Raw genomic sequence first — 24,572 nt, forward strand, 5'->3', positions numbered from 1 at the left:
GATTCAGCATAATCAATCTGGAAAGCATTTGTTAAGAGCCTTATGATATCATTTAATAACCATGGTTGATTCATCAATTAAAGTACAGACAATTGTTGACTAAACTTGTGGGACTTTGCTATTAGGTTGATGCAAAAGTAATTGCAGTTTTTCTCCATTAAAAGTAACGGCAAAAACTGGAATTACTTTTGCACCAACCTAATACGATGTGGATCATCTGAGATGAATGTTGAAATCCAGTATAGCTTCTTCATATTTCTGGCCCATTTTTCCCACCAGAAAGTGCACAGAGTGAAATGAGCTTATGAAAAGCATAATTAACTAGAAAAATGTTACTGAAAGAAAAATTACATGGTACATGCCAAGGCTAAATACTAGTAACTCTAAACTCAGTGAATTTTCTAGGCAGCAGCTTTCCTCTGCTGTGTAGACTGGTAAAGAACAAACCAAGGCTGGGCGCAGTGGCTCATGCCTGTAATCCCAGCACTTTGGGAGGCTGAGGTGGGCAAATCACCTGAGGTCAGGCAAGACCAGCCTGACCAACATGGTGAAACCCTGTCTACGCTAAAAATACAAAAATTAGCTGGGCAGGTGGCACATGCCTGTAATCCCAGCTACTTGGGAGGCTGAAGCAGGAGAATTGCTTGAACCCAGGAGGCAGAGGTTGCAGTGAGCCCAGATCACATCACTGCGCTCCAGCCTGGGCAACAAGAGCAAAACTCCATCTCAAAAAGAAAAAGAAAAAGAAAAAAGAAAAAAAACTATAATTAATATGTTAGGTCCATGTTTTCTTAAGTTTTCTACCAGATTTTTATCTTCGTACAGTGAATGAACTGTTAAGAACTTTTTTATGAGAAATATTTTAGTGTGACTATATTGCATAGTTAGGCTGATGGTTCAGTGTTCAGTAGGTTAGATACCATCATTGTTTATTTCCATATTGACTGGTTCTAGCTAGAGCTGAAATTAGGTAAAGAATATCTTGAACTCATTTTGCTACACAGGAAAAAAAAAGTGCTTCCTTAGCTCATTTGGAAAGAGATTGGGATTAGAAAAGATAGTGAATTTGTATGTATTTATAGAAATAAATAGAATACAAAATGAGGCTTTTAAATTTTTTTCCCACATGAAAATATGATACTTTAATTATTACCTTTTACATTGTTAGTTTGTAGACAGGCATAATTAGGTCCTCAGTTGCGGAAATCACAGACATCTGAAGGCCAGCACTTTGGCCACAGTCTTAAGATTTCTCTGCTCCTTCCTTTGCTCCTCCTCATACTCCACAGTTTGAACTGATGCTGTTCTATATACGGTACTTTTCCACCTACCTCATCTCTGACTACAGTGCTATATTTTTCACACAGTAAGGACAGATGTTGTGTTAATCTCACCATGCCAACAATCAGGGCACCACCTAGCAGAGTCAGTGAAGACCAAAATAAACAGTGGAAGATAGCCATTTGGTCATACTTTTTTTATAAGAATGACATCTTCAGATTGGCTGTCTGGACTGTAGAAGCATGAAAAGGGGGTTCCATTTTTGTGATCGAAGAATTCCTTTATGTCCAGAGCTAAATGCCAAGGCTAAATACTAGTAACTCTAAACTCAGTGAATTTTCTAGGCAGCAGCTTAGAAAAATGTTGAGCAAATCATTTCTATCTTGGTGGCACTTAGGTGTATAAAAGCACTAGGAATATGGAGGAGGGAAAAAGATAAAGGCACTGTCACCAATACCAAATACTTAACAGTTTTTATTATGAAATAGCTTCAGGTTGAGGTTATTAGTGGGCAGTTTCAATCTTAGAAGGTGGTAAAATATTACATAGCTCATGGGAAAGGGTTGATTGGAGGGCCACAGTGAAATGGCCATTTCCAGTCATTAAGCAAGGATGTGGAAGGGAATTCTTAGTTTATATGACATTGCAGGAGAGTCAGTGACTAGCTTCATAAGGAATATGACTCCTCCCCACATGCAGGTTCTTGGTCTCTTGGACAGTATGAATCCATTTGTCCATTGAACAAAAATGTATTGAGCCTTACTCTGAACTTTCAACGCCTAGTAATGTCTCTGTTGTCTCTGTCTTGATCTCCTGTAGCAAAATATTACCCTGAAGAAAAGCACATTGAGGCTTTTGCTCTAGACTCACAGAGAGGGAGCCCCACCTGGACTTTGGTTCCTGAGAGACAGAACCAGTGGAGAAGGGAGCTCTGTCAGCTGGTGACTTTTTTCAAAAAAGCTTGAGGTTTATTACCATATCCATTAGGTACTTGAGGTACTGTGCTAAAGGCCTACAAAATGTTTGAAATGTTAAAAATCATTGCATCCAAAACAGAAAACAAAAGTCATCAGATTGAAATTGATGCTTAAAGACAATAAAGTGTAACACGTCAACTAATCTAACACAACTCAACTCTTTATAGTTAGGTATAAATATAAATTTTAAATCATATGAAAGACTATACTTTCAGGGATCATTTCTATAATTTGTTAAATCATATGAACCCACTGTGTAATTTATTTAAAATGATAATCTTTACATTTATTTGATAAGAAAAATTACTTGCTTGATTCAAGGGAGACTGTGAGTACATTGTAGCATTTTGATATGATGGGGAGTGGAATCTTCAAAAGAAACACTCCCCACAAATGACTACTCATTGGCTTAGCCTATAAATTCCAGACACCAAATTGTGAAATTGGAATAATTTATCTCCTTTCTATATACCCCATTTCTCCACCAAGAAGAAAGCTTCATTTATCCTGATTTGATCACTGTAAAAATATTTACTCAAAAAAAAAAAAAAAAAAAACAGATCTATCCCTAAAGACAGCCCTGGGTTATTTATGTACCCTGCTAGGGACAGTCTGGCAGGGAAGGGTTGCTGTCATAAGAACTCTTTAAACTTTACAATACCTTGGGATTTATCTGGACAGCCTCTTCATTATAATGTAGGAGAGCTTTCTGACCTGAATGGGTGAGGTTCACCAACACCTGAAGACACGGGTACTTTCCCTGACCACGGCAGTGCACACCACAGGTGAAGGCACAGCCCAGCCAGTCATCCATGATATCTGTGTGGATGGCAGTGCAGGTCGATTCTTCTCTCTGAGCACTTCAATTTGAAAAAAATAAATGTTCTTCACTTACTAGAAAATTTCGTTCTACATTTCAGTGTGGTTATGAGCTTATGTACACAATGCCCAAGGCATCTGTGTACAAGGCATTTGTGTATTTTGAGGTGGCACAGGATCCTTACAGCAGGCACCTAATAATCAGGGAGCACAGAAGACAAAGAGTTGGGGTAAAGAGCCACGAAGTGCCAAGTTCCACCTCACTTCTGATGATCCTACTGGCATATTTCTCCCTGTAACAATGGTTTTCAAACTTCAGAATCAACTGTGAGTTTGTTAGAATGAAGAATTTGTTAAACTGTGGATTCCAGCACTTCATTCCAGAGATCCTGGTTTGGTAGGTCTGACTTGAGGCCCAGGAATCTTTATATTCAATAGTATTTAAGATGCAGGTATTTGGAGAAGCACAGTGTAAACAGTGTTAGCATTACCATAATACTGTAACCACCAAGATTCACACTCACTCAGGAATCTCATCATCTCTCATGCTTCATCATCTCAAGATGCACTGGCTTGTCCTGATGAAAGTGTGCCTTTGGAAGGAGTCCAACTACAGGGCTGTTGGTCAACATAGCCTACACAATTTCTAGCAACAAGGTACAATTCCACATACCCACTACTTCCAAAGAGGCAAGTGCAAATCATACATGGAATCTCTCATAGAATACTTACAATATTTTTGCTATCAGTTAAGTTCCTTGAGGTCAGGAGCTACGTCCAATTCATCTGTATGTTCCTCAAAGCATGAAACAGAATACCTCTCACTGAGTAGATGTTCAGTAAGTGCTGCACTGAATTACATTTTTTTTTCTTGGAGGTGGGGACGGAGTTTCGCTCTTGTTGCCCAGGCTGGAATGGCACGATCTCGGCTCACTGCAACCTCCACCTTCTGGTTTCAAGTGATTCTCCTGCCTCAGCCTCCCGAGTAGCTGGGATTACAGGTGTGCACCATTATGTCCAGCTAATTTTTTGTATTTTTAGTAGAGATGGGGTTTCACCACATTGGCCAGGCTGGTCTTGAATTCCTGACCTCGTGATCCTCCCACCTTGGCCTCCCAAAGTGCTGGGATTACAGGCGTGAGTCACCACTCCTGGCCTGAATTAAATTCTACTTGGAAAAAATTTCTTGAAAATTTTCACATGTACTACATATGCAAAACATCCTAGGTGCTATGAGAAACGACAAACAAAATTCCTGCCATGAAGATCTTGTGGTGATGTTGAAGAGAAAGGACATGTGTATATGTATGAAATAATTTGAAAACAAGTCCAAGACAAAGTAAACAAGGGGAAGAGGAAATGTTTTGATTTAATGTATGGGACCGGCTCTTCATATACCCTCACACTCACATGTAGGGGGACCCCTGTGTTGACTTACTGCTTCCTTAAACATAATAAGTCAGATTAGCAAGCTCTAAAGTCAGAATGTTTGAAAAGCAGGGCCAGGCACAGTGGCTCATGCCTATAATCCCAGCACTTTGGGAGGCCGAGGTGGGTGGATCACTTGAGGCCAGGAGTTTGAGACCAGCCTGGCCAACATGGTAAAACCACATCTTCACTGAAAATACAAAAATTAGCTGGGTGGGGTGGTGGGCACCTGTAATGCCAGATACTCGGGAGGCTGAGGCAGGAAAATTGCTTAAACCCGGGAGGCAGAGGTTGCAGTGAGCCAAGATTGTGCCACTACACTCCAGCCTGGGCAACAGAGCCAGACTCTGTCCTCCCCTCATCAAAAAAAAAAAAAAAAGTAAGAATGTTCTAAAGGCAATATTTAGCTATGTTCATAATGCACTCTCATTAATCTCTTTGACCAAAATAATCATTCTCCCTTATTAATACAACAAACTTGAGACACGCCGTGCAGTTTAACATAACCTCAAGGTCCGGGGTATAAAAATCACTAGATGTGGCCTAAGAAAAAATATTGGGCAAGTGAAAATACAAAAATGGAAAATAAGATTCATAGACTTAGCACTGGTCTGCTTCTTCACTAAATTAATTTATATACTTATTTTAACTAGGCATCTTGAAATAATAATTTAGAGTTACCTTTTTATCTGTTAGAACTTGAGCTCTCTAAATCTTGACCAAGTACTGAACTGAGTATGATTTGAATTTTCCTTGAAGATTTTAGAAAGCTCCAAAATAGAGTAGGACATGCTGTCCTATGTACAAGGCCCCAGTCAGAGCCTTTCAGGTGGAACCAGGGATGTATTCAGGGCTCAAAAATGAGCATGTTCCTTCAATAGCATCGGGTGTGTATTTGGCTACAGCTGTGACAAAATTCATCATTTGACTGAGAGATGAGAGGCTGAGGGAGTGGGATAGGTATGAGCTACCCAGGCCTTTTTAACTACCACCCTTTATGGAGCAAAACTACTCTCTGAGATGGCACAAGATGTAAGTTGAGAGAGATTAGAACTCACCACTCTTAGGCACTCACTTAATTTAACCAAATAATTTCCATGAATGCTTAGAAAAGTGAAACTTAATTATGAGCAACAGTTTGGTACCAGCTTGCAGAAGGTACCCTCAAGCCATCTCCTAAATATGTCACATTTTTAAAAATAATCTGATCTGCCTGTGCACAGACATGCACATTTACTCAACATTCCCATACATTCAAACATTCAATCACATTGTATAGACATGTAATGCAGATATATATATATATAAAGGATGAGGGGAAAAGGAGTAAATGAAAAAGAGGAAAAAAAGACAGAATGAAGTCAGAAGTGAGGTACAGCCAAGACAGGAGAATCGCTTGAGCCTAGGAGTTTGAGACTAGGCTGGACAACATAGTGAGATCCCATCTCAGAAAAAAAAAAAGTTTAAAAAAAAGTGAGGTACAAATATGTAACCTGCAGACCATAAGATCCCTTGTAGTTATGAGAACTGAGCTACAAATTTGCCTCTGGGCTTCCTAGCAGCCAAAGCAATGAAGGAAATACAACCAGATACAAGATTCCTGGTGTCCATTAAATGACAGTAAGCTGGTTGATCAGGAGCAGCACAGCTTCTCCTGGTGCTAATACCAGAGAGAAGGTTCTTCTGGATTCTTCCAATAATGGCACTGTATGCTGTAGTAAATGGTGACCTCTACATCTTTCCCCTAACAATGGTAACCTAGGAATGGCAGGAGATGAATCATAAATAACAGAAGTAGGCCACTCTCTTCCTTTTTATGACCCCTTTCCCTCACTGAACTCCTAGGCCTTCCTCTTCTGCTCCCCCTGGGCCTTCTGTTGCTCTTTGGCTGTCAAAAACAAAAGGGGGGGCTGTTCAAAAATAAAGCACTGTCCAAAAAGCACCCCTTGCCTTCCTTTTACCCTGAACTGACCTGGCCCCAAAGTACCATATGTTGTATGGGCCATCCTACAAAATTAAATAGCTCCTCCCCTTCCCTAATCAGAACCCCTATTCCCCTCATTTCAGCAAACTTCATTTAGGTATTAAGAAGCAAGTCTTACGTCAGAATGACAGGCATATTATTTACTGGCTATGTGAACTCGGGCAAGTTACTTGGCCTTTCTGAGCCTCAGCACTTCCATCATGGGCTGCTGTAGGTTTAAGTAGGACAAAATATAGTATGTATTGAGCATACAGCATATACTTAATAAGTAGCAACTAAAGTTGACCCTTGAACAATTCAGAGTTTAGGGATGCCAACACCATACCCCCAACCCTGCAGTCGAAAATCTCCATGTAACTTTTGACTCCTCAAAAACTTAACTACTGGTCAGGCATGGTGGCTCATGCCTATAATTCCAGCACTTTGGGAGGCCAAGGTGGAAGGATGACTTGAGCCTAGGAGGTCACAACCAGCCTGGGCAACATAGGGGGACCCCATCTCTACAAATACTTTAAAAACTAGCCAAGTGTAGTGGCACACATCTGTGGTCCCAGCTACTTGGGAGGCTGAGGCAGGAGGATCGCCTGAGCCCAGGAGGTCTAGGCTGCAGTGAGCCATGATTGTGCCACTGTACTTCAGCCTGGGTGACAGAGTGAGACCGTGCATCAAAAAAAAAAAAACAAAAAACAAACAAAAAAAAACCCTTAACTACTAATAGCCTACTGTTGACTGGAAGCTTTACCAATAAATAGTTGATTAAGACATATTTTGTGTTTATATGTGTTATATACTGAATTCTTACAATAAAATAAGCTAGAATAGCCAGGCACAGCAGCTCATACCTGTAATCCCACTGACTCAGGAAGCTGAGATGGGAAGATTGCTTGAGCCCAGGAGTTCAAGACTGCAATGAGCTATGATCATACCACTGCACTCCAGCGTGACAGAGCAAGACCCCTTCTCTAAAAAACAATAAATAGGCCGGGCGCGGTGGCTCAAGCCTGTAATCCCAGCACTTTGGGAGGCCGAGACCGGCGGATCACGAGGTCAGGAGATCAAGACCACCCTGGCTAACACGGTGAAACCCCGTCTCTACTAAAAAAAATACAGAAAACTAGCCGGGCGAGGTGGCGGGCGCCTGTAGTCCCAGCTACTCGGGAGGCTGAGGCAGGAGAATGGCGTAAACCCGGGAGGCGGAGCTTGCAGTGAGCTGAGATCCGGCCACTGCACTCCAGCCTGGGCGACAGAGCGAAACTCCGTCTCAACAAAAAAAAAAAAAAACAATAAATAAATAAGCTAGAGAAAAGAAAATGTTATTAAGAAAATCATGGCCAGGCATGCTGGCTCACGCCTGTAATCCCGGCACTTTGGGAGGCTGAGGCAGGCAGATCACAAAGTCAGGAGTTTGAGACCAGCCTGGCCAACATGGTGAAACCCCACCTCTACTAAAAATACAAAAATTAGTGGGTGTGGTGGCAGGTGCCTGAAGTCCTAGCTACTCAAGAGGCTGAGGCAGGAGAATTGCTTGAACTCAGGAGGTGGAGGTTGCAGTGAGCCAAGATCATGCCGCTGCACTCCAGCCTGGCAACAGAGCAAGACTCTGTCTCAGAAAAAAGAAAAGAAAAGAAAATCATAAGGAAGAACAAAATCATGTCATTTGCGGGGACATGTATGAAATGAAGCTGGAAGCCGTTATCCTCATCAAACTAATGCAGAAACAGAGAACCGAACACTGAATGTTCTCACTTAGTGGGAACTGAATAAGAACACATGAACACATAGCGGGGAGCTACACACACTGGGGCCTCTCAGTGGGCAGGGGAAGGGAGAGCATCAGGAAGAATAGCTAACGCATGCTGGGCTTAATACCCAGGTGATGGGTTGATATGTGCTGCAAACCACCATGGCACACGTTTACCTTTATAACAAACCTGCACACTCTGCACATGTTCCCCAGAACTTAAAATAAAAGTTGAAGAAAAAAAACCATAAGGAAGAGAAAACATGTTTACTATTCACTAAATGGAAGTGGATCATCATAAAGTTTCTCTCCTTGTCCCCTTCATGTTGAGTAGGCTGAGGAGGAGGAGAAAGAGGAGGGATTGGTCTTACTGTCTCGGGGTGGCACGCACAGAAGAAAATTCATTTATAAGTGAATTCTCGAAGTTCAAACCCATGTTGTTCAAGGGTCAATTGTATCACTCCACGCACTGAATAAAGAACCTAATTAAAAGAAAAGGAAGGAAACGAATATGTATTGAGCAACTACTATGTGCCAGGTAGACACTGTCAAACTCAAAAAATGAGACTCGGCCAGGCGCGGTGGCTCAAGCCTGTAATCTCAGCACTTTGGGAGGCCGAGACGGGCGGATCACAAGGTCAGGAGATCGAGACCATCCTGGCTAACATGGTGAAACCCCGTCTCTACTAAAAAATACAAAAAACTAGCCGGGCGAGGTGGTGGGCACCTGTAGTCCCAACTACTTGGGAGGCTGAGGCAGGAGAATGGCATGAACCCAGGAGGCGGAGCTTGCAGTGAGCTGAGATCCGGCCACTGCACTCCAGCCTGGGCGACAGAGCGAGACTCCGTCTCAAAAAAAAAAAAAAATCGGACTCAAAAATCTTTTATTTTGCTTGCATACAAGGTTTAACTCTCTCCTGGAATACCAACATTTTAAAGGGAGGATTTATGACCTAAATGAATAAACTATAATTTGTGGATTACATGTTTGGAGGTATATATAGATTATCAGATGGGAGGAGGCAGTGCAGGGGAGTATCTTTGACCTTCTCACCACCTCTTCCACCACACCCAGCTGCCCCCAGCACTGAGAGAGGAAGATGAATTGCATTTTTCTTTTTCTAGACCATGTCAGAGAGTCACAGATTGAGAAACCAAAGCCAGCTTCTCCTCCTTTACCATTGTGCCTGGATCTTATCTGAATTGGAAACTCTAGATTTCCTTCCTCTGTTTCTTACCTGAGCATAAAAGGCTTTAGAATGGTTGTTCCAAGCAGAAGAACATTAGGACTGAGAAGCCCATCATGGCAAACCCCAGCAGCATGGCTCAGTCCTCTCCGGCACTGGACGACAGCCTCTTATGCACATCTAGTGGGTCTCTATCACTGCAGTCTGTCTCTCTCTTCTTTCCTGAGGCAGGAAAGGCTGTCCTTTGGGAAAAGGGAGAAGGAGATACTGCAGTGGGCTCATAAACAAGTGGCAACATTTCCAATCCATGGGGAATGGAGGGATAATCTCGTTTGCTACCCGCCTGTGTCTCATGAGCAGGATGAATGCAACACAATGAAATCCCAGTTCAGAGCTTGGTGACAAGTTCATCTAAATAAGCTAAAGTGATGTGTAATCAAGTATTTTAAAATATATTGTGGCAAATAAGACTAAGGAATGTTGCCTCATGCAAGTCTGTAGAGATCTATTTAATCAATGACTAGAGAATGTTGTATGTAAATAAGCGTTATGAACTTTGTTACCTTTCAGGGATATTGCACTTTCCTCCTGAAATTTTTTTTACATTCTCCTTTGAATTCCACATGGAAAGAATGACTCAAAAAGTTCACATTTGGAATTAATAGCATCCTGAACAGGGCTTGACTTGTTCTTTCACATTCACCTGTTGGAAAGGCAGCATATCCACCACCAGGATTTCTGGCCACTGCCCAGTCCACTCAGAATTATGAAGTTGTCATGGCTTCTTTGCTCCACTCACCCTCCTTCTCCTCTCTGGCCACTCACGGTTCTGCATAAGTGTCCCTGCATTTCTTCTCTCCCTCTCTTCACTGTGCCTGCAAACCTGTTCCAGCAGAGGATGAGATACATTCTCGCAGGGCAGGGTGTCTGGTGAACAGAAGAGCCCAACACAAAGGTCGCAAACCGGTGGGCATGGCGGCATCCGGTCCACAGATGTGCTTTGTTTGGCCTTCTCTGTCGTTTTGTGTGTGTGTGTGTGTTTGAGATGGAGCCTCGCACTGTTGCCCAGGCTGGGCATGATCTCTGCTCACAGCAACCTCCTCCACCTCCCAGGTTCAAGCAATCCTCCTCCTCGGCCTCCCAAGTAGCTGGGATTACAGGCTCCCGCCACCACGCACAGCTAATTGTTGTGTTTTAAGTAGAGACAGGGTTTCATCACGTTGGCCATAATGGCCTCGAATGCCTGACCTCATGATCCACCCACCTCAGCCTCCCAAAGTGTTGGGATTACAGGCGGGAGCCACAGCGCCCGGCACGGCTTATTATTATTTTTTAATGTGGGATAACTTGTTAAGACCTTAAAAATAATGATATTTCTCATAAAAATGCTGAGTCCTGACTTTGGAAATAATCTCAAGATGCACGTCCCTGCAGATGAACAGCAGGCCCAGCCGAGCAGCGGCTGCCCTGTGGAAGGTGTGTTCTCTAGTTTGCCACAATCCCTCCACTTCCTATAGTGTCGCTGATTTGCCATTCACTGCTCAGTAGCTACTTGAGTTCCAGAAGTATCTCTATTTTAAGAAGGTTAATGAAATTTTTTTTTTTTTTTTTTTTTTTTTTTTTTGAGACGGAGTCTTGCTCTGCCACCCAGGCTGGAGTGCAGTGGCTGGATCTCAGCTCACTGCAAGCTCCGCCTCCCGGGTTTACGCCATTCTCCTGCCTCAGCCTCCCGAGTAGCTGGGACTACAGGCGCCCGCCTCGTCGCCCGGCTAGTTTTTTTTGTATTTTTAAGTAGAGACAGGGTTTCACCGTATTAGCCAGGATGGTCTCGATCTCCTGACCTCGTGATCCGCCCGTCTCGGCCTCCCAAAGTGCTGGGATTACAGGCTTGAGCCACCGCGCCCGGCCGGTTAATGAAATCTTAAGCGCCAAACAAATGCAGCACTAATGGTAGAAGCACAGGCTCCGTTAAGCTTCCTAAAAGCTTTCTACATTTTAAAGCCAAGCACAAACCCCATCAAGGAAATTACTGGGTTTTTTTTTTTCCCAAAAGCACAGTTTATGCCTATCCCACATCTTTCCCCTTCCCTCTCCCTAGCTCCCTTTTCCCCCAGCAACATCTTTCGGTTCTAAAGCGAGTAAGAGGAATGTCAGACAGTCCAGAATGTTCCAAGAGCCTATACAGGGAAGCACCAACCTCAGAAGATGGCGGCACTCCATGGTTAATACTTCTTTAGGAGCCGAGGATCTAGTTTAGGAAATTTTAGTTGTCTTTGATATTTTACTCATCCTCTATCATCCTACCAGCAGAGAAGGGGCATGGAAAAAAAATTTAATGAAATTTGAACCTGTATTTTTTTTTTTTTTTTTTTTTGAGATGGAGTCTCGCTCTGTCATCCAGGCTGGAGTGCAGTGGCCTGATCTCGGCTCACTGCAACCTCCGTCTCCCAGGTGCAAGCGATTCTCCTGCCTTGGCCTCCCAAGCAGCTGGGATTGCAGGCACGTGCCACCAAGCGGAGCTAATTTTTGTATTTTTAGTAGAGACGGGTTTTCACTGTTAGCCAGGATGATCTCAATCTCCTGACCTCGTGATCCACCCATCTCGGCCTCCCAAACTGTTGGGATTATAGGCGTGAGCCACTGCACCCGACCACATTTTCTAGTTTATCAATAAATATGACAGATTGATTAAAGAAAGTTTTAGCCCTAAAGCAGAGTTTGATGGTTTTTGTAGTTTCCAGGACCCAATATCCTGCATTTTTCCTTGTGCTCTAAAGCTGGACTTTAGTTTCTCTGTAGCATAAGGTATCCCAGAGATTTATTGTAAGATATCCTTGGAATCCATGGGTAAAGAGGCTTATAATGAGGTTGCTATGGGATTTCTAATACATTCTTTAACATACCCAATTATAAATGGTATGTTATAAAAAACTGGCATAACCTGATTCTAATTTAGGAATAAGACAGACCTGTAGTATCCTAGACAAGACTTTTTATTTATAATTTTTCTGCCCACTTTGTTCCAAGGCTTTAGGAAAAGTTGACAACCTCATAAGTCACTTGGAAAGAAGTTATTTCATGTGTGTGGAAGGGATAATATAAAATAATCATAAAAAATTAAAACATAGATATGTTTGGCCGGCCGCAGTGGCTCACGCTTGTAATCCCAGCACTTTGGAAGGCCAAGGTGGGTAGATCACCTGAGCTCAGGAGTTTGAGACCAGCCTGACCAAATGGTGAAACCCTGTCTCTACCAAAAATACAAAATTTAGCCAGGCATGGTGGCATGTGCCTGTAATCCCAGCTACTTGGGAGGCTGAGGCAGGAAAATCGCTTGAACCCAGGAGGCTGAGGTTGCAGTAAGCCAAGATCGTGCCACTGCATTCCATCCAGCCTGGGTGACAGAGTGAGACTCCATCTCAAAAAAAAAGTAAATAAATAAATTAAAAATTTTTTTAAAAACCCACATAGACATGTTTTTATTATTGTAAAAGTAACAGGCTTCTGTTTCAGCGGTATGGTACACTAGACACCCACTGTAACTACAGACAACTAAAACTTCTGGCCAAAGCTTAAAAAGAATTGGAAATATTCAAAAGACAAAACTATGTGAAAGTAGGAACCCAGAGAGGAAGGTGGACAGACGTAAAGTTTTAACTTGAGGGCATCTGCGGAACTTGGTGAACTTGAGCTTTTGTTTCACCGTTTTTAGGGTCACGGGGACAGGAGACAATGTCCAGGGTCTATCCGAGGTATGCAGTTCAGTATACCATCCAACTAGAGCTGGGACCCCAAAGGACTTAAAAGTCAGTGTCAGGTTGAACTGGAAATAGCCCCTCCCCCTTAACTCCCACTGCACCACTCCATAGGAAATGGCAAGGAAAATGCCTTTCTCAAACCTTAACACTGACTAAAGGAGGAAAACTACAATCTCCCCTGAAATTTTAGATAATCCTCAAGGTGATCCTTAAGGGAGTTTACAGCCTGAATTCGTACTACCTGGGTAATACAACAATCTCAAACTAAGAATTTCGTGTAATGTTGTTTAAGTACGTAGTGCCCTCTGCAAATTGGCAAATTTGAATACATATGTTCTCTGTAGGCACACACCTTTAACTTAGGCCTTAAAAGAATTCTATAGGCCAGGTGCAATGGCTCATGCCTGTAATCCCAGCACTTTTGGAGGCCGAGGTGGGCAAATCATGAGGTCAAGAGATTGAGACCATCCTGGCCCACATGGTAAGAAACCCCATCTCTACTAAAAATACAAAAAATCAGCTGGGTGTGGTGGCATGTGCCTGTAATTCTAGCTGCTGCGGCAGGAGAATCGCTTAAACAAGGAGTCGGAGGTTGCATTGAGCCAAGATCGCGCCACTGCACTCCAGCCTAGCAAAAGAGCGAGACTCTGTCTCAAAAAAAAAAAAGTATATAAATGTCCAAGGAGTATATCCACTCATTTAAAAATCATAAAACACACAACAGCCAGGCATGGTGGCTCACGCCTATAATCCCAGCACTTTCAGAGGCTAAGGCAGGTGGATCACCTGAGGTCAGGGGTTTGAGATGAGCCTGGCCAACATGGCAAAGGTCTGTCTCTACTAAAAACACAAAAATTAGCCAGGTGTAGTGGCGGGCACCTGTAATCCCAGCTACTCGGGAGGCTAAAGTGGGAGAATCACTTGAACCCCAGAGGTGGATGTTGCAGTGAGCTGAGATCGTGCCACTGCACTCCAGCCTGGGCAACAGAGTAAGACTTCATTTCAAAGGGAAAAAAAAAGATATTAATTCTATAAAGTAATAACAATTATAATTATCTTATTACTATTATGTCTTGTGGGGTTAAAAGAAAAGATAAATACATGACAAGAGGATATAATTTAGAGGGAGTAACAGTGGTAATTTTTCCATGGGGGAAGATAAAGACATTAATTTCATGTTGAAAAGTTCAAATATGCATGCTAAATAGAAGTATCACCTTTCTCTACTCTTTTAGGTGACACTCCAGAAATTCCAAACCAGTAGAGAGACAAAGAAGGGAAGGGGAAGAAATCAATCCAAAAGAAGGCAATAAAGAAGAGGGAAAAACTCATGAAAAAGTCAGGACAAATAGCACAAAATAACAAGATAGAATAATGTTATTGCATCAGTATATCAGTAATTACTATAAAACTAAATGGAGTAAATGATCCAATTAAAAGTTAGAGATTAGGGCTGGCTGTGCTGGCTCATGCCTATAGTTCCAACACTTTGGGAAACCAAGGTGGGAGGATCACTTGAACAGAGGATCACTTGAACTCAGGAGTTTGAGACCAGCCTGGGCAACATAGCGAGACCCTGTCTCTACACAATAAAAATTAAAACACCATCCAGTTGTAGCAGCACACTTATAGTCCTAGCTATTCAGGAGGCTGAGCCAGGAGGATTGCTTGAGCCCAGGTGTTTGAGGCTGCAGTAAGCTGTTGAGAGGTGACAATGTGCTAGCAGCCCTCACTCTCAGCGCCTCCTCAGGCCACGACGTTCACTCTGCCCACGCATGAGGAACCCTTCAGCCCACCCGCTGCACTGTGGGAGCCCCTCTCTGGGCTGGCAGAGGCTGGAGCCAGCTCCCTCTGCTTGTGCAGAGGTGCGGAGGGAGAGGCGTGGGCGGGAACTGGGGCTGCCGAGTGTTCCTGGGCCAGCACGAGTTCCAGGTTGGCACAAGTTCCAGGTTGGTGCGGGCTCAACAGGCCCCACACTGGTTGCAGCTGACCAGGGCCACTGGCCACAGGCAGTGAGGGGTTAGGACCGGGGCCAGCAGCTGCGGAGGGGGCGCTGGGTCCCCCAGCACTGCCTGCCTGCTGCGCTCCAATTCTCACCGGGCCTCAACCACCTCCCCGTGGGGCAGGGATCGGGACCTGCAGCTCGCCATGCCTGAACCCCCAGGCAGTGGGTTCCAGTGCTACCGAGCCTCTCTGATGGCGCCACCCCCTGCTCTGTGGTGCCCCATCCCATCCACTTCCTAAGGGCTGAAGAGTGCAGTCATGTGGGGCAGGACTAGCGGGTGACTCTGCCCACAGTCCTGGCACGGGATCCACTAGGCAAAGTCACCTTGGTGGTTACTTGAAGAACTTTTATGTCTAGCAGGAGGATTGTATATGCACCAATCAGCACTCTGTGTCTAGCTCAAGATTTATAAACACACCAGTCAGTGGTCTGTGTCTAGCTAATCTAGTGGGGACTTGGAGAACTTTTGTGTCTAGCTAAAGGATTGTAAATGCACCAATCAGCAATCTGTGTCTAGCTCAAGGTTTGTAAACACACCAATCAGCACTCCGTATCTAGCTCAAGGTTTGTAAATGCACCAATCAGTGCTCTGTGTCTAGCTAATCTGTTGGGGACTTGGAGAACTTTTATGTCTAGCTAAAGGATTGTAAATGCACCAATCAGCACTCTGTGTCTAGCTCAGGGATTGTAAACGCACCAATCAGCACTCTGTCAAAATCAACCAATCAGCTTTCTGTAAAATGGACCAATCAGCAGGATGTGGGTGGGGTCAGATAAAGGAATAAAAGCAGGCTGCCCAACCCAGCAGTGGCAACTTGCCGGAGTCCCCTTCCATGCCATGGAAGATTTGTCCTTTTGCTCTTTGCAATAAATGTTGCTGCTGCTCACTCTTTGGGTCCGCACTGCCTTTATTAGCAGTAACACCGCAAAAGTCTGCAGCTTCACTCCTGAGGCCAGCAAGACCACGAACCCACCGGGAGGGATGAACAACTCCAGACGCACCGCCTTAAGAGCTGTAACACTCACTGCAAAGGTCTGCAGCTTCACTCCTGAAGCCAGCAAGACCATGAACCCACGAGAAGGAAGAAACTCTTGAACATGTCCGAACATCAGAAGGAACAAAATCCGGACACACCATCTTTAAGAACTGTAACACTCACCACGAGGGTCTGCGGCTTCATTCTTGAAGTCAGCGAGACCGAGAACCCACCAATTCCGGACACACTATGATTGTGCCACTGCACTCCAGCCTCGGTGACAGGTGAGACCCTGTCTCCAAAAAATTTTTTTTCAAATATAAAGATTGTCAGACTAGATTTAAATACATATAGATGGTCCCCCAACTTAAGATGGTTCCACTTGCAAGTTTTTTTTTTACAATTATAAAATGTTTTTATTTCGATTACATAACATGTTTTCCTAAATTTTATTGAGGTTTTGGTCTTTTTGCATTCAATTCTATCTTGTAACAGTAATATGAATCCACATAATTTCGTAAAATGTCAACAACATTCATAAGGTACATTCCTTTGTGATTTTATATTTTCCAATTATATCTAACTTTACAATTATTTTTTAAATGTTTCTTTATATAGAAAACAGGTATTTTCTTCAGCCAGATCAAAACAAGAATTTTCCAAAAAGAATATACTGGGAAATAATAAATGAAAATATTTATACCAAAATACCAAAAGTGATTCAGCTCTTTAAAATATCCTACTATAGTCTAATTAGTAGTTTACACAAGAACAAGTAACCTTTTTTTACTGCTCTTGTGAATGATGATTAGAAATTCAAACAAAGAGAAATAATTTTAAGGTTCAAAATCTTTTTTGTTTTTTTTAGAGACAGGGTCTCCCTCTGTCTCCCAGGCTACAGTACGGTGGTGCAATCATAGCTCACTGCAGCCTTGAACTCCTGGCCTCAAGCGATCCTCCCACGTTGGCTTCCCAATGTGCTAGGGTTACAGGCGTGAGAACATTGTTTTGTGTGTGTGTGGTTTTTTTTTTTAGAGTTTCGCTCTTGTTGTCCAGGCTGGAGTACAATGGCTTGGTCTCAGCTGACTGCAATCTCCGCCTCGTGGGTTCAAGCCTGCCTCAGCCTCTGGAGTGGCTGGGATTACAGGTGCCCACCACCACGCCCAGCCAATTTTTTGTATTTTTAGTAGAGACAGGGTTTCACCATGTTGGCCAGGCTGGCCTCAAACTCCTGACCTCAGGTGATCCACCCACCTCGGCCTCCCAACGTGCTGACATTACAGGTGTGAGCCACCATGCCCAGCCAAAAACATTAAAAAATGACTGTCCCTGCTCAAATACTGCAGTAGGAAATGTAATTTGACATATATCATTTCCAGAAAAAATCTTCGTATAAAATGAATTCAATACATCATCAGCATGAAGTTAAAATCTCCTACAAAGTAAATTCAGGTATCATCAACAATGAGATCCAAAAGCATTGGTTCAAGATCAAAGACTTATATGAGGTGAAGGCAAATAAAGTCCCTCGTGCTTTCAGACGTTTACTTGTTATCCTTAAAATGATTATTGTTCTAAGGTGCAAATCTTATTCAGTGACCTATTTGCTATTTGGCTGTTTATCTCCTTTAAATAAAATACCTTACAAGTTATAATGTACATTTTAAAATCAAATATGAAAGTAGACATATGTGAAAAAGGCATTAATTTAAATGTCAATTATATTCATAATACAGAAATCTAAGAATGCTGTTTGGTCATTTCACTTAGATGCTGATATATTTGGTCAAGAATATCCACGTTCCTATCAGCCTAAGGCAAATGGTAAGTGCTTCTATTTTTATTACGTGGACTATAAACAGGAGACATTATTGTTTGATACTACTGGAATGCTCTCAATTAGAACGCACACTGATAACAAATATGTCTTTCTAATCTGGGTGATAACCTCAATGATTACATGGAAATCTACAAGTAACAGTCTATAACTTAAAGAAGTAGATCACCTGGTAATTGGCATACAGTGCACCTCTGTGAATTTAGAACATTCTACTTACATTGGCAGTGGAGAGAAAAGAGCCCCTCACGCTCAGACTTCCTGTGCACCACGCCTGCCGCCTGCCTCAGCTTAGGAGATGGTACAGTCTTCCTTGCCTTTGCCCTTCTCATTCCCTCCTCTAGTATCTTCTCTGCTTTCTGGATTGAAGTCCCCCGGCTCTCCTCCGGGTGCCAAGTCATCGTTTTCTAGGCTATTGCTGTCTAAAGCTTTCCTGATGGTCTGACTTGGATGTTCTGACTTCCCACACCTCTCTGTACTTTCTGCTTCACAGGCATCACTAATGTCCTGTGAGGGACTTTCATTTTTGGGCAGGGTCCAGCGATCTGTGTCTTCACTCTCCGGTTCTACAGGACTGCTTTGAGTGGCACCATCTATTTTGGCATTATCTTTTGCAACACTTTCATCTGATTCTTCACCACCAGCCCTCGGGCCTGATGATTGAACTGTGTCTCAAAATCTAATGTGTCTCCATCAGCTAGTACCTCCTCAGCTGCTGCTTTTACATCATCGCCTTCTTGGTCAAGTTTTCTGTCCAACTTAATTTTAGGATTCTCCGGACAATCAACATTTTCACTGCTTTCTGCTGCAATTTTCTATTTTGGATTTTCAGTCACCTCATTTTGGGCTTCCACTGCTGACTTTGTCAGTAGACTTTACCTGCTCTTCTTCCTTAATTTCAGTTAAATCTGTGTTCTTTAAGGATTTTTACGGGTACTGGGGATTTTTTCTTCTTGTTTTTCTTTCTCTTGTTCTTTGTCTTCTGCGATGAGTCCAATGCATCTCCCTTTTGGTCAGTCTTTTCTTCGTCGGACTCTTTCGTATCTAAGGGTTTACTTTGAGTGTCTACTGTACTTGGACCTGTCGCTTCCTGACCATTGCTCTCAGTTCCTGCTGGAGAACCAGGAACTTGTGTCTTGATTGGTTTCTCATCCCTTAATCCTGTTTCTTCACCCTCTTCTTCGTTGTGATCCCTACCTACTTCTGTACTATGCACTGGAAACTCCTTGGGCTCAGCTGCTTCCTGGTTGGTGAATTCTTTATCTAAACTATGCCCTGTGCTTGTCTCTAACTCTGGGGGACCTCTACCGTACATTTGTCATCATGATAAACTGTGTCATCACTATGCTTTAAAGGGCACAAGGCCACTGTGCCTGCCTGCTCTCCAACGTGAGTCACAGTTGACTTTCCCACATTCTCTATGTGGCTCCCACCATCTAAGTCACTCCAACAGTTCGATGGCTCAAGGGGAGTTCTGGTCCCATCATCTGGTGCACCCATGACCTCATTTGACTCAACCTGTGCTGTGTTTTCAGGGAGAGAAGCCCTCTCAAGAATTTGGCTTTGAACCTGTTCCTCATAGGTAGCTCCTGCTAAGGTTCCTAGGAATGGGGCAGTGTCTTCAGAGGATTTCTGGTCCTCAGTATTCTCACCAGCAGGGAATACCTCTATGTCCACACAGTCCTTCACTATGTCCTCTGTGTGTTATTCTTTCTCAGTATTGTGCAAGATTTCTCTTTTCCCCACATTCGCCATGATTTCATTTTTCACCTCCACTTCACTGGCTCTTCCTAGGGTCCCATCCCCTGTCGACTTGAGGGCATTTAACCCTTCTTTCGTCATCTTGGTAGGACCTTGGTATCCAACATTACTGAGAGTGTCGGAAGTCTCTCCATTGGTAGCTATTTCTGAATTTAGGATTATTCCATGTTTCTCCAGCATTTCCTCTCTTTGCTTCAGGGCCTCCTTGACTTCAGCAAACTGAAATTGCAGTATACTGTGGGCATGTTTTTACCTTTCAAATTCTTTTTCTCTTTGTACTGCTGCCTAGATTCAGTCAGCTGTTCTTCAAGCTCCAGCAACCTATCTTTCAAGGCATCAACCTGGTACATGAAGTTTGTCTTTTCATTGTCTAGCTGAGCACTGGAAACCATAGCCTTCTTATATTTCTCTTCAACTTCTGCTAGAGAGTTCTTTATTTCCCTGATGGAGGCCTTAGTGTCCATGGAGATGGAGGTGTCTCCAGCTGCCTCTCCGAGAGGAACTCCCAACCAGAGAGGCCAGCGTGGCTGCAGACAGGCCTGGCATGTTACCAGACCCCTTCTCAGTAAAATCTTTTTCCGGTCCCTCTTCTACCTCCTTCTGCTGCCGCTCCAGCTCCTTCATGCGAATCTCACGAGCCTCCGCGCGGGCCGCCAGTTTTGCGGCCAGCCGAGCCTCCGCCAGCCTCTGCGCTTCCGGTCTCAAAGAGTCGATCTCCTGGCTCTGCGCGGCTGCGGGGCTGGTCATCCTGCTGGGCTCGGCCAGCTCCACCCAGCGGGAAACTCTCGGGGACCTCGCCGGGAGCCCCTCGCCGGCCGGGCCTGGGGGCGCGAATTCTGTCCGCGGAGACGGAGCCACTTGCCGCGAAGTGGACGCTCGCGCTTCCGGGGCCAGGGGCCAGCCGGCCGGGGAGCGGCTCGCGGGACTGGGCTCGGGCTCGGAGTCTGCCAACAGGGGCGGGGCGCAGGTGGCCGCGGCCTGAGCCGGCCAGGGGTGGAAGGGCTCCGGGGAAGCCGAACTCGGGCGCCTCCGCCCGCCCTGACCCGCCCCCCACTTGCAATTTTTTTACTTTACTGTGGTGTGAAAGCAACAGGCATTCAGTAGAAACTGTACCTCAAATTTTGAATTTGCATTATTTCCTGGACTAGCGATATGCAGTACCCTACTCTCTTGAGATACTGGGCAGTGGCAGCCAGCCACAGTTCCCAGTCTGCCACACAATCATGAGGGTAAATACATAATACTCTTAAGTTTTCAACTTCCAGTATTTTCAACTTATGATGGATTTTTCAGGATGTAATCCCACTGTAAATGGAGGACTATATGTATGTTTTTACAAAAGATATATCTAAAACACAGATACATAAAGGGTGAAATTTATGGGCAAAATGTAACAGAAAACAAACATGAATGTTGAGAATTAAAAGCTTTACTACTAGAAATTTAAATATCAGGGTTTTAACACTGGTTAAAGGTTCAATTCACACGGAAGATATAACAATACTAATTTGTATGTACCTTAATAGCATTGTTTCACTGATCAAACTACAAGAAGAAATAGACAAAATCCACTATCAGATTATGAGATACTTTTATAAACTCCCTCAGTAATTTAGATAGCTCGACCTGAACAAATCAGTAAGGTAATAGATTTAAGTAAATCAATTAACAAGTTTTATCTAAATGATAAATATAGAACACTGACTCCTATAGAATATATACTATTCTCAAGCGTGTATGGAACATTTATGAGACCTGACTACAAACTTAGCCACAAAGAATTCCTCAACAAATATCAAATGATTCATGAAAGTAATATATTTTTATATGCTTATTGTATGAAACTTGAAAAATCCAAAAAACATAGAGAAGAGAACAAAAACTCACCCACAGTTCTAACACTTAAAGGAAGTATTGTGCACTTGGTTGCTGGGTTAATCCCCTCCTGCTCTATATTAGGTTTTTGTTTTCTGGGGTTTTTTTGTTGTTGTTTTCTGGGTTTTTTTGAGATGGAGTCTCACTCTGTCATCTACGCTGGAGTGCAGTGGCGGGATCTCAGCTCACTACAACCTCTGCTTCCCGGGTTCAAGCAATGCTCCTGCCTCAGCCTCCCGGGTAGCTGGGATTACAGGTGCCTGCTACCACGCCCAGCTAATTATTTTATTTTTAGTAGAAATGGGGTTTCACCATGTTGGCCAGGCTTGTCTCGAAATCTTGACCTCAAGTGATCCACCTGCCACGGCCTCCCAAAGTGCTGGGATTATAGGCATAATCCACCGCACCCCGCCTATATTGTTTTAAACAGAATGAGATCACATTAGATATGATTTGAGATTTTTTTTGTTAATCTTATCTTTTTCACTTAACATAATAAGCACTTTCACATGTCATTAACAATTCTTTGTAATCCTATTGGCTACATAATGTTCCATTAATTAGATATGCCATATTTCCTTAACCCTTTCCTTATTATTGAATATTACTAGGTTGTTTCCAGTTTTCTCAGACCATAAACAGCCTTGTAATTAACTTTGTTGTAGTTACAAGCATCTTTCATTCAAGGACCTCAAAGCACTTAAGTATGATTTAGTTTGCTTTCTAGTCGGAAGATGGATAAAAAGCATATTGATTCCTTTTTCTGCCAGTAATACATGTCCACTTCTAACCAGTGTATTACCTGGAGCTGTTTTATTCATAATCAAGGCAATATCTACCACTTTCTGTTCTCTTCACTGCAGATAGGACTGACTTTCCCACCCAGCCCAAGTATGACACATAGCTACAGGCAGCTTCTGGCTTAGCCTGAGGCAAACTCAATTACAAACAGCCTGAACACACTCACCTGGGTGTGATCCCCACAGAAGCCAGCAGCCTCTCCCTCCAGCACTGAAACTTGTGCAAGAAGTATTCCTTAGAAAGATGCTGTGGCTCATCAAAACTTCGTAATTCATCTAACATTCATTTCACTGATGTATGTGAAATGAATTTCTAAACATGAAGTACATTATATTAGTATTTCCCTGTAATTTGTTTTGGTTACAGAGGAGACCCTTGGTAATTATTTTTACTTGTCTATTTTTTAATTACAACATTATTTAACAACTTATTCTGAAACAGCAAATAAGGTTAAGTCAACATAGTTCATCAAGTTCAGCAAGAGGAAATAGCAATAATTCAGTTGTGCATTTCAGAAATGAAAATGGGATATACTAGGTTGCTTTGATGACAACACAACTGCCTTTATATCTAGTTAATTGTGTGACGAATGGGACGCTAAAACTTATTTGTTTGCATGTTTGTCATTTGATCTTTTGCCATACGGTGATTCATTTTAATTGTCTGTTCACAAAAGAATTGATTCAGGTCTAGCAGAGAAGAACGCCTTTCTTTCCTCTGTAGTCTGTCTGGTCCTTCCTCCCTGAACCCCCATCCTATCCAAACTCCTGTATCTCACTCTCCTCATGCAGTCTCTCAAATACCCCTGAGTGCAGTTAAATGATAATGGAAGTGAGTAACATAATGACCATTACCATCTTTAATGTTTTCCAATTCTCAGCTCCCAACTCCACTAGAGCCAATAATAAATCATGCATATTTCCAGACAGTGAGTGAACCTGGCTGTGAAATGTACCCCTCCCAAAAAATTTTTGTTTGTTTGTTTGAGACAGAGTTTGGCTCTTGTCACCCAGGCTGGAGTGCAATGGCACAATCTCTGCTCACTGCAACCTCTGCCTCCCGGGTTCAAGCAATTCTCCAGCCTCAGCCTCCTGAGTAGCTGGGATTACAGGCGCGCCACCACCATGCCCAGTTAATTTTTGTATTTTTAGTAGAGATGGGGTTTCACCATGTTGGCCAGGCTGGTCTCAAACTCCTGACCTCAGGTGATCCACTCACCTCGGCCTCCCAAAGTGCTGGGATTACAAGTGTGAGCCACCGTGCTCGGCCCAAAAGATTTTAATATCCCATTTGTCCAACACCCTCAGGCATCACTCTTCTCTCCATTTTGGTTCCCACTTTGACTGTCCCATGCCCCAACCCTGAGGCAGGCAAAAGGGGTGTAGCTCACTAGAGGCTTTCAGCTCCTCTGCTTTGCATTTCACTGGGGAGAAAACGGGTCCTGAAGATAATCTCTCACTTTCCCATTTAAGGAGAAGAGTAGGGCGGGTAATAACAATAGCTAAAAGACTAGAGTTTAGAGAGGTGTAGAGCATATACGTGGTGTAACAGTATAGCTTAGAGAGGATGTGGTATACTGTGCTGAGGCACGCAGGGGCTCTTACTATCTGCATTTCACAGATAAGGAGATGAGACAAACAGAAGTTAACTGACTTGCCCAATCACATGGCTGATTAAGTGGTGAGCTGGGTTTGAATCCAAGGGCTGTGACTCCAAGGCTTCACCAATGTGACCAAATGCTGGTGTAATTTCTTCATTCCTCATTCAACCAAGATACAATTATTGAGCACCAACTATGGGCTAGGCTATGATCTAGTGCTGGGGAGCCACAGGTGAGTTTCAAAGATCTCCAGTCTTCAAGAACTGGCCACTTGAAGGACAGAGCCAACAGGAAAGGCTGCAGCCCCGTGATGTGAGTGCTGCTGGGGAAGCCTCCTGGGTACCCTGGGAGGCATGGCAAGTGGGCATCCTCAGAGAACAAGGAAACACTCACTCCCCAAGCTCGAGATGTCCCCTCTTCTTCCAATTGCTTGTTCAGCCCGATTCCCACTACCTGCCGAGCTTCTGGAGGTGACTTACCTCCCCTGGCGCCTCCGGCTGCCCTGGAGTGTGATTTGCACGGGGATGCTGAAGGGCTGCAT

At 43.5% G+C, this 24,572-nt stretch overlaps 1 protein-coding gene and 1 pseudogene across 2 annotated transcripts; both read right to left on the reverse strand.

Annotated features, from left to right (window-relative positions):
* Positions 1-1,122: 1,122 nt before the first annotated feature.
* On the reverse strand, positions 1,123-24,572 carry KCNMB3 (potassium calcium-activated channel subfamily M regulatory beta subunit 3). The gene is given in 7 exon segments (XM_033211759.1): positions 1,123-1,478; positions 1,480-1,574; positions 1,631-1,691; positions 2,920-3,118; positions 9,469-9,505; positions 9,508-9,659; positions 24,511-24,572. Coding segments are annotated over 7 exon segments (891 nt in total). The 3' UTR covers positions 1,123-1,193.
* LOC117083762 lies at positions 9,528-20,743 on the reverse strand (annotated as a pseudogene). Its single transcript, XR_004437206.1, has 2 exons — positions 18,215-20,743; positions 9,528-9,659 (listed from the first exon to the last, which is right to left on the reverse strand). The product of XR_004437206.1 is annotated as a leucine-rich repeat flightless-interacting protein 1-like (transcript).

Source organism: Trachypithecus francoisi, unplaced genomic scaffold (assembly GCF_009764315.1).
Source record: "Trachypithecus francoisi isolate TF-2019V2 unplaced genomic scaffold, Tfra_2.0 Lachesis_group0, whole genome shotgun sequence".
NCBI classification, from domain to species: domain Eukaryota; kingdom Metazoa; phylum Chordata; class Mammalia; order Primates; family Cercopithecidae; genus Trachypithecus; species Trachypithecus francoisi.